This window comes from Cyanistes caeruleus, unplaced genomic scaffold, assembly GCF_971803275.1.
Source record: "Cyanistes caeruleus unplaced genomic scaffold, bCyaCae1.hap1.1 HAP1_SCAFFOLD_78, whole genome shotgun sequence".
Taxonomy (NCBI): Eukaryota; Metazoa; Chordata; class Aves; order Passeriformes; family Paridae; genus Cyanistes; species Cyanistes caeruleus.
Window position 1 is genome coordinate 1,587,596 of NW_028255889.1, and position 10,418 is coordinate 1,598,013.

The 10,418-nt window shown below is 53.5% G+C and overlaps 1 protein-coding gene across 3 annotated transcripts; it reads right to left on the reverse strand.

Moving 5' to 3' along the window:
• Positions 1-2,109: 2,109 nt before the first annotated feature.
• LOC147646829 (uncharacterized) lies at positions 2,110-8,357 on the reverse strand. Of its 3 annotated transcripts, none has more exons than XM_086872925.1 (10): positions 8,087-8,357; positions 7,498-7,729; positions 6,085-7,409; positions 5,925-5,996; positions 5,739-5,837; positions 5,180-5,287; positions 4,823-4,894; positions 4,118-4,195; positions 2,912-3,077; positions 2,110-2,382 (listed from the first exon to the last, which is right to left on the reverse strand). In XM_086872925.1, the coding sequence occupies exons 5-10, from the start codon at positions 5,773-5,775 to the stop codon at positions 2,184-2,186; spliced, it is 660 nt and encodes a 219-aa protein (XP_086729051.1). In that variant the 5' UTR covers positions 5,776-5,837; positions 5,925-5,996; positions 6,085-7,409; positions 7,498-7,729; positions 8,087-8,357; the 3' UTR covers positions 2,110-2,183. The 3 variants fall into 3 exon arrangements, with proteins under 3 accessions (XP_086729051.1, XP_086729053.1, XP_086729052.1); XM_086872927.1 differs by lacking the exon at positions 4,823-4,894 and having other exon boundaries at positions 6,085-6,893; positions 7,344-7,409; positions 8,087-8,338; XM_086872926.1 differs by lacking the exon at positions 4,823-4,894 and having other exon boundaries at positions 5,925-7,409; positions 8,087-8,338.
• Positions 8,358-10,418: the final 2,061 nt, after the last annotated feature.

Below are 10,418 nucleotides of genomic sequence, written 5' to 3' on the forward strand. Positions count from 1 at the left end.
AACATCTAGCAAAGGCCACCTGGTTAGTCGACACCAGAGATTCCACCAACCGAGCAGGTCCTGCCCAGTCTGAGTCTTTACATGTAGTAGACGGAGACAAAGTCCCAGTGGTACATGTCAGAGGTCTGCTAGGGAAGACAGTTTGGGTCAATTCTACCTCGGGCACAGATAAACCCATTTGTGGGGTTGTCTTTGCTCAAGGACCAGGTTGTACATGGTGGATAATGCAGAGAGATGGAACAACATGATGTGTACCTCAGGGAGACCTGATCATTGGGTAAAAGGTTACTGCCATTGTCTGTACATTAAACCATGCAGACATGAAATAGAAGGAAATGTGTAAGTGTTGAAGGTATGAGCAGGTGAAAGATGGTGTTTTGAGTGAGTAAAAAGAGAGAGTGGGGAATCCTGCAGCTCTCCAGCGTGGGGGGTCTGGATTCAGTAGCTTGTTGTGGGGCTTGACAGGGGCATGATGGATATATTGCTTGTATTTTTTGGGTGGAACGGAGGGGAAGTTTCTATGTATGTAAATGTGTGCAGAGTTGGAATGTTAGTTTTGTCAGTAAGTCGACGATATGGGGATAAGGGGTGGAATGTCCCGGGTTGATTATGATGTTAAATTGTATCCCCATTTGTCCACCTAACCCAGACACAGGTTTTTTATTCTTAAAATTCCATCTGAGAGTAAAATTGAGTGGAAAAGAAGCACCAAGTCTGTTATCAGACTGTAATTGCTCCCCCCGCATCGGGAGTTTTGACTACAGCACAGACAGACAACAAGGCACAGATCGCCTTGGCTTTCCAACTAGCCGGAGAAGAGAGGTCTTCCTGGACTGTTTTCTTTCCCTTTTTCTGAAAAAGAAAATCTGAATTTTCTGAGTCGAACCTGCTCTGAACTGGGGACTCGGGGGAGCACCGGGAGCTTGCCCCCGTGGACTACCGGGAGCCCAGCTTGGGCAGCGGCATTTTCCAGCACCAGAGGGACTGATAACAGAGCGAACACCCACAGGAAAGAGACCCTCTGGAGTTTGTCATCTCTTCTGAAGGGTGAGAGGTTTTGTAATTTGATATTGTTCATTCTTGTGCTGGGTAGTGCTGTGCCTGTGAAATAAACAGGTTTTTTCCACTTCTCTCAGAGAAATCTCTTCCCGAACTGGTTGGGGGGTGGGGGGAAAAGGGCCGCATGGGTTTGCTTCCCGGGGGGGATCCCCACTGGAGGTTTTCTCCCAAATTTGCCCTAAACCAGGACATTCAATTCACTAAATTGTATATTTTTTTCCCTTGTTATTTAATTGCTGTTAACTCAATAGATCTAGTTGTCTGATTTTAATTTCATTTACAATAGCACCAAGAAGAAAAGGGGCTTACTGAGAGCAAGCAAACTTAATCCTCTGCCAGGACACAAATTTAGAGGCCAAAAAATTAAAAAACCCCACAGCATCAGCCCAGCTTCCCAGTGAGAAGGGTTGGAACTCTCTGCCCTCAACACTTCCCCAGCAGGTTTACAAAGGTAACTGGGATCTAAGCTGTGCCCTCTGAATCACCAGAGCCAGCCTCCCTTCAAGCTGAAAAACCACGGCCCCAGTTATAGCCCTGGGTGCCTCCTGTGCCCCAGAGAATGGCCCGGCTCACCCTGCCCAGCCTGGCCCGAGCAGCCTGGACTGGCCTCAAGGGATGGGCTCCACCTGCCCGCTGTGCCCACAGGCCGGGCCCAAGGGCTCACAAGAGGCTTCCTCCCAGCTCTGCAAAACCTCAGCCAAGACTGTCCCCTTTGCTGTGCTGAGAAGAGTAAAAAACCCTCTCAATTTAACCCCACTGCACTCCTCATGGGGAATCCCTGCACACCTTAGGAGAGAGCCCAAATTTGCCCTGTGTGTCTCATGAGGTGCAGGCCCAGGTGATGCCACTGAAGGAAATGTGCCCTCACAGCCCAGGGACGCTCAGCATGGGCTTCCCCCAGCCCCTCGGGGCCCCACCGCTGGTCACGGCAGCCCCTGCCTGGCTCCTGCCTGCCCACACCGTGGGCACCCCCGGCTGCTCCTGGACATGGAGCTCAGCCGGGGCTGGTACCATGTGGGCTTTGCTGGTGGTACCAGCTGGACACTGGGGTGAGAGCTCCATCTCTTTATTTGAACAAAAATCATGGGCCAACCCCTGCTCTGGTGGACAGGGGCTGCCCAATTTCAGTCCTGGCCAGGGAACAGGGCCAGGGGGCTCAGGGGCAGAGGGTCTCGCTTGGGAGGTGTGCGTCTTGGGATGCCCTCAAGACGGGGATGCAGCTGCAGCACAGCAGATGGGGAGAGATGTGGAGAGCGAGGATAACAGGTCAGCTTCTCAGAGACTAAAATCTTTGGCTGCTCTTCTGAAGCTGCAGAGGTGCTCCTGTGGAGAGAGGAGGTGGCTGAGGCCCCCAGCTACCGCTGGCACTCAGGGACCCTCCTGAACAGCAGGGCCCAGAGCGGCCAAGGCTCCCCAGCAGGGCTGGAGCTGCTGGCACAGCTTGGCCCAGCTGGACAGCTGCCCCTCAAGGCCCCAGCGAGCAGGGGATGGCTCTGGGCAGGGTCCCTGACCAGGAGCGGGCCCCAGAGCGCCTCTGCCTTTCAAGGGCAATCTCGTCCCCGCTCTTTCTCCTGCCCACCTTGCTTTGCCTCTGCCTGCTGCTCCTGGGGCTGCTCTTGGCCAGGCAGCCTCAGTGGGAGCCAGCACTGGCTGCAGCCCCAGCAGGCTCCCCAGGACAAGGCCCAGCAATTAAGAGGCCAATGAAAGGCCTGGGCAGCAGCAGAACTCTCAGCAGAGTTATTTGGGCAACCAAGGCCTACCCACAAGTGCACAGCAGCCTCACTGGGAATGTTTCCTGACTATGAGCAGCCTTTCAAGAAGCTGTTTGAGGCCGAGATTGCAAAACACTCACCGTTTTCCCTTCCGGCAATACCAGATTCCGGCACAGCACATCATCAGGAAAACTGCTCCACCAGCCACAATGGCCATTAACTTAATCAAACCATCTGTTCCCTGGTAGAAAACTCTTCTCATGCTCTCCCAGATCTTCTGAGCATGTGCTGTGGTGCCAGCTGCATCTGTGGGAGCAATGGGCAGCATGAGCCTGTGCTGTGCTCCACTGCTGAGCTGGCAGCACGCTGGATACAGCCAGGACGTTCTCTGTTTCCCCCAGAGCTGGGGCCTGCAGGCACCTTGCCACCCCTTGGCACAAGACTGCTCAACCCCCTGAGCTCGAATGGCACAATTTCTCTGTGCTGTGCTGGTCTTCTCCAGGCAATACTTGTCAAAGACATGGATAAGGATCAGGAAAATGCCCACGGTTTTGGAAATGCTCCAGGGCCACCCCTCTTCCAAACAGACCCTAAACCTGAACTAGCCTGAGACTGGAAATTTTCAGGGGATCTCAAGGTGTGCGTGGCCCATGGTGCAGTTTGGGTTCCCTGTCACCTGATGCAAAATGCTTTCCTGCAGAGGCTGGGGAGAAGCTGCAGCCAGGCCAGGCTGGGAAACAGCCCTGTAGGCCATGAAAGCAGCAGTGGGGCAGTGAGGCTACCATGGATTCCTTCTTGCTGTGCCGGGCACAGCGTGTCCTGATGTGCAGAGAAAGCCCCCGGCTGCTGAGTGTCAGGAGGAGGCTGAGGGACATGGACCCACCATGGCATCCCTCCAGATCATTCAGGACTATGTCCAGGTATTTGAGTTCCCCCATTGCTACATTACTATCTCCTATAGGTTTGTTCTTCTTTCTCAGGGGACCATTATATAAAATATTTCCATTTCCCAGGAATGGATCCCACAGAACCAGTGGTCAGCCTGTGGGATCAGCAGGGAGGCACCACACACCCCAGTGATGGGAGCTGGGCTTGCTGGCAGAATTTAGCTCAGGAGCTGGGAAAGTCCTCCCTGCAGACACACCTATAACTCAACAGCCACAGAAGCTTCAGTCATGTCTGCTGATCTGCACAGGCAGCACTGAGCCACAGGAGCAGTGAGAGGATCACGCAGGGTGAGGGCACAACCATGCACGGCTCTGTCCTGGCACCTGCAGCAATGCCACCCTGGCCAAGCCTTGGGCTCTGAGCTGGCGGCTCTCCCAGGGGGAAAGGCCTTGACCTACCCTCATAATCTTCCTCATCATCAGGCTCAGTAACTGATATGGTTTGGGAATCCGGATCATCTTCATCATCAGGTTCATCTGCAAAGAAAGTCAGGACAGAACAACTCCCGTGACACTGCTGAAGATTCTTCTTCAGGCTGGAGTGGCAGTGAGTACACCCAGGTGACTGCTGCCCTCCAAGACACTCCCTCCTCTCTGCCTTCCACTCAGTAGCAAGGACAGGGGGACCACGTCCCTGCAGTGGGCCCACAGTGGGATGGAAGGAGCCCCTTGCATGGCAGTCAGGGGAGAAAGGACTCCCTGGAGCTGCCAGCAGCTCTAAACTGAGCCTCAAGCAGGGCCAGGGCTTGGCAGCTGGAGCAGGAGCATCTCAGGTTCCCTGGGGCCAGAAAGGAGCCACACAAGGCAGAGCCCCAGGGCACAGCCCTGAGCCCAGCCCTTCCCTCTCTGCTCTTCTCTGTGGCTCTGTGCACAGAGCACACGGAAGGAGACACTGGCATTGCACACAGGAAGAGGATTGACAGCTAAATGCTCCTTCCTCCCACTGACAGCAATGCTGTGGGATCACTCAGGGCTCCAGAAGGGAGCAGGGCAAGGTTTCCAGAATCCGTCAACCTTCAGATTCTTGAGGGAAATGGCACATGAGTGAGCTTTTGCCACCTTGACACGGATTGTTCTGTGCGGAAAGGGACATCGAGAACTTGCCTCCAGCATCTGGCAAGGTCTTCAAACCGCCATTTACCAGCACTTCCAAATGCTCCATGTCACCATCCCAATCTAGAAGGGAGCACAGATCAGAACCATTCCATGGTGTGCTGGGATCCCCTTCTGCCTTAGGGAACTGGGCACTGCAAGGAGGTCACGTAAGGCCGTGGGAGCCAGATGTCAATGGACATGGCCAAAGCTGCAGAGGGGCCTGAGGAAAGCTCTGGACTGGCTCTGGACATTCTCAACACCTTTTCCATGCTCTGTGCAAAATCCCTGAAAGGCAGGCACTGCCAAGGAGCAGAGATTTACAGCTCAAGCCTCAGCAGGGCTCAGGCCCAGAGGCACAGCAATTACCTCCTGGGGCTGTGCCTGGCATGGCCTCCCTTCCTGCAGCAGAGGCTGCCCATGAGCCACTGCTTCCTCCGGGAAATGGCACCTTCAGCACAGCCTTTGGGTTCATCTCTGGAGAAAGGAAAAGCCACAGCTGGATCAGATGGAACCATTCCCCATTGAGGAGGTGGCATGTTCAAGTGGCAATATTTGTTAAAGTCATGGTTAAGGATCAGGAGAAAGGCCAGGTTATTGGGGCTGGCCAGGGCCCTCCCTCCTCCAAACAGCCCCTACACCTGATCTAGCCCAAGACTGGGAAATTGCAAGGGATCTCTGGCTGTGCATGGCCTGTGCTGCAGTTTGGGCTCCCTGTCAGCTGATGCCAAATGCCTTCCTGCAGGGACTGGGGAGAAGCTGCAGCCAGGCCAGGCTGGGAAACAGCCCTGTAGGCCATGAAAGCAGCAGTGGGACAGTGAGGCTGACATGGATGCCTTCCTGCTGTGCCAGCCATAGCATGTCCAGATGTGAAGAGAAAGCCCCCAGCTGCTGAGTCACAAGAGAAGGCTGAGGGACATGGACTCACTATGGCGTCTCTCCAGTTCATTCAACATCTTATCCATGTGTTTGGATGTCTCCAGCGACTTACTATCCTCTGTAGGTTTGTTCCTCCCTCTCGGAGAACCTTAACAGAAAGTATTTCCATTTCAGATGAATGGATCCCACAGAACCAGGGCTCAGCCTGTGGGATCAGCAGGGACAAACCACTCACCCCTGTGATGGGAGCTGGGCTTGCGTGCAGCAACCAGAAAAGGAGCTTGAAATGTCCTTGATGCAGACACACCTGTAACTCAACAGCCACAGAAGCTTCTGTCACCTGGTTTGTGACAGGTTGTCAATGATTATTTCTTGTTGGGACAGTGAGAACATACCTGCATGGGGCTCCAGAGGCTTAAAATCTTCATGCAGCCAAGCTGCTGGAGGAGCCTTCCTACCACCCTCATATGGAAGGGAGCACAGATCAGAACCATTCCATGGTGTGCTGGGACCCCCTTCTGCCTTAGGAAACTGGGCACTGCAAGGGGGTCAGGGGATGGCCAAGGGAGCCAGATGTCAGTGGACATGGCCAAAGCTGCAGAGGGGCCTGGGGAGCTCTGGACTGGCTCTGGACACTCTCCACCTTCTTTGCAGGCCCTGTGCAATATCCCTGGTGGGGTAGCGGCACCAGCCCAGGGCCCAGGGGCTCTCCCTGCCACAGAGGTAACCATTAAGCCCTGGGCCAAACTGCAGCATTCAGTGTCACAGACATCCCTACCTCCGTCCTGCCCTCTCTCCTGCCCTCCGTCCTTCAGCTGGGACAGCTCCCCCAGCCCAAGGGGACAGAGCCAGGCCCTCTCAGGGCACACTGGAGCTTTACCCTCCCCTCAGCCCTTTCCCCACCATGGGCATTCCTTGAAGCCGCTGCCAGGTTTTGGGATGTGTCTCCCATGGAGGGACCTCAGCAGAACTGCTCAGTAGCCGAGTGCCCTGAGCCTGCTCAGGATAATTCCTCTGCACTGTGCTCACACAGCCAAGCAACAGAGATGGCAGCTCAAGCCTCAGCAGGGCTCAGGCCCAGGGGCACAGCAATTACCTCCTGGGACTGTGCCTGGCATGGCCTCCCTTCCTGCAGCAGAGGCTGCCCATGAGCCACTGCTTCCTCCGGGAAACGCTGCCTTCAGCACAGCCTTTGGGTTCATCTCTGGAGAAAAGAAGAGCCACAGCTGGATCAGGTGGGGCTGTTCCCCAACAGGAAGGTGGCATCTTCAAAAGGCAATACTTGTCCAAGTCATGAATAAGGTTCAGGAAGCCATCAAAACTTCAGAGCCAGGACAGGGCCCTCCCTCCTCCAAAGAGCTGCCATTCCACATCTACCCCAAGACTGGGAAATTGCAAGGGATCTCTGGCTGTGCATGGCCCATGCTGCAGTTTGGGCTCCCTGTCAGCTGATGCCAAATGCCTTCCTGCAGAGGCTGGGGAGAAGCTGTAGCCAGGCCAGGCTGGGAAACAGCCCTGCAGGACATGAAAGCAGCAGGGGGCAGTGAAGCTGCCATGGATCCCTTCCCACTGTGCCAGGCACGGCATGTCCAGATGTGCAGAGAAAGCCCCTGGCTGCTGAGTCTCAGGAGAAGGCTGAGGGACTTGGACCCACCATGGCGTCTATCCAGTTCACTCAGCATCTTGTCTTCTGTGGGTTTATTCCTCCCTCTAGGAGAACCTTAACAGAAAGTATTTCCATTTCAGATGAATGGATCCCACAGAACCAGGGCTCAAGCCTGTGGGATCTGCAAGGACACACCACTCACCCCTGTGATGGGAGCTGGGCTTGCGTGCAGCAACCAGAAAAGGAGCTTGAAATGTCCTTGATGCAGACACACCTGTAACTCAACAGCCACAGAAGCTTCTGTCACCTGGTTCATGACAGGTGGTCAATGATTATTTCTTGTTGGGACAGTGAGAATATATGTGCATGGGGCTCCAGAGGCAGAAAATCTTCATGAAGCCAAGCTGCTGGAGGAGCCTTCCTACCACCCTCATCTGGAAGGAAGCACAGATCAGAACCATTCCATGGTGTGCTGGGACGCCCTTCTGCATTAGGGAACTGGGCACTGCAAGGGGGTTGGGAAAGGCCGTGGCAGCCAGATGTCAGTGGACATGGCCAAAGCTGCAGAGAGGCCTGGAGAGCTCTGGGCTGGCTCTGGTCACTCTCCACCTTCTTTGCAGGCCCCATGCAACATCCCTGGTGGGGCAGCGGGACCAGCCCAGGGGCTCTGGGGACTCTCTCCCACGCACAGAGGAAGCCCTCCCTTAAGCCCTGGGGGAAAACCATCCCCAACGCTTCCCAGGGAGAAGGAAGTGCTGTCTCAGGAAAGGGAAGCCAGGCCCTGGGCTCACCTGCTCCCTGTGCTCGCCACGGAGCAGCCTGGGCAGCCCTGTCAGGCAGGGCCACTGCCAGGAGGAGCAGGAGGAGGAGGCGCAGAGCAAAGGCCATGGTGCCTTGCCCACTGCCAGTCCTGCAGCTCTTGCTGCCACCACTGTCCTGACACCGCTGTCCCAATGTCAGCACCGCTGCTGCCGCCGCCGCTGCTGCCACAACAGTCGTGGTCAAGGACTGACTGCTCGGTCCTTGTGGTGCTGTGCAACCACGGGGCTCTGGGACCTCTGTGACCTCAGAGCCTGCTGTCACCTCAGCCTGCTGTCACCCCAGAGACTGCTGTGACCTCATGGCCTTGGCTGTACCCCCTGAGTGTTCTCACATCTGTACTCCAATCTGTACTGGACTGATTGTAAATCTTTGACTTCATCAAAGGGTCATTGCTAAACAAAACCTTGGTTTTGCCTGCTGACATTGCTGGTCATGTTCTGTCCCATGAGATGCTCTGGATGGTTCCCTCTTTTCCTGGGCATGGCACTGGAGGAGGTCCAGGCCCAGGTGATGCCACTGAAGGAAATGTGCCCTCAGACCAGGGACACTCAACACAGACTCCCCCAGCCCCTCGGGGCCCCGCTGCTGGTCACAGCAGCCCCTGCCTGGCTCCTGCCTGCCCACACCGTGGTCAGCCCCGCCTGCTCCTGGACATGGAGCTCAGCCAGGGCTGATGCTGTGTGGGCTTAGCTGGTGGTACCAGCCAGACACTGGGGTGACAGCTCCATCTCTTTATTGGAACAGAAGAGCTGTGTCAGGCCCTGCCCTGGCAGGAGGGACCCACCTTCAGTCCAGGCCACAGAGCAGGGCGGGTCCCTTCAGGGACACAGGGCCTTGCTGTGGGTGGTGGCAGCATCTGCACAGCAGCAAGCTGGTAATGCAGCTGTGACAGGGACATCACGTATGGGCATGGAGATGTGAAATATGTGGTGCAGGTGTCCCTGAAGGAGGTGTTTGGCCTTTCCTGTGAAGCTGCAGAGGGGAACCTGTTGAGAGAGGAGATGGCTGAGGCCCCAGCTGCAGCTGGCACACAGGGACCCTCTTGCACACTGGGAGATTCTCACTGTGCTCAAAGTTTCCCTCTGAAGACTAAGAGCTGAATGTGGATGGGCTTAGCAACTGGTCTGCAGCCAAACAATTGAGTTAGCAAAAGAAGAAATTGAGAAAATACAAGTTTATCCATAGCAAGGAAGAAAGCAAGGCCGTTAGCATGGAAACCAATAAAAAGGTGCATAAGGGGTATTTACAGTTGTAATAAATGGAATTGGTTCGTGCTAACTAAATTGTAACTGTTATTAAAGTTATTATTAGAAACAATCAAGAATCAGTGTTACAAAGCAGATGTACCCCTTTGCAGATGTTACATGTCAAAATTAAGGTACAGGATGTAGTTTAGAAGATAAATGGTGTCTCAAGACCAAAATGGCCTTGAGATGGTCCAAAATTAGAAGAAATTTAGGCATTGGGCGTAAGGATTAGTAAACATAAGGCTAATTAGTAGACTAACATAACACAAGGCTTAGTACGCACATGCAAACCTGTAAGGTTATCCAAAGGACAATGAGGAAGAAGAGAAGCCTTCACCAAAAGACCACCAAAAGAAGACTGAAGACCTCCTAACAACAAGTGAGGCATGTGCCGTGAAGAAAAGTGACGTATAATCAGAAAAATCGGAAATAGGAGGAAACTTACAGGAAACATTAATGAATATGTATAAGCATACAGTATATGAGTTTAGCTTGAAGTGCTTTGTTTTGAAGGTGAGGCAGGGTGGGAAGCCTCCGTACCCTGGTGGGTTTTGCTTATGCTTTAATCATACTTAATTACTAGTAGATTATATATATAAATTTTATTTTTTTGTTAAACTGTATTATTTTACTAAACTGCATTCTTTTACACCACACTATTATTCAGTTTAGTAAATTGTATTCATTTTTAATTAAACTGCCATTAAGCCAAGGGACCTAGTTGTCAAAATTCTAATTTCATTTATAACAATATTTTAGCAAAGAAAGCTGGTACAACAACATTGGTATTTAAAAAACATGACGCAATATGGGCTATATTAACAAAGAAGGCACCTTACAGTGACAACATTCTACTGTTCAAACTGTAAAACATCTTTGTGTACTGATCAGGAGGTCATGATTTACTCTTTACAATCCTGATGCTGAATGTCTCCTTAGGCTGTCTGGCCACAGAGAAGAATGAATCCCTTGCCGGCTGCCCCTGTTTGGACAACCTGCTCCTCACCCCGAGCCTCAGCATATCTGACATGGCCCACCTGGGACAGACATCCCA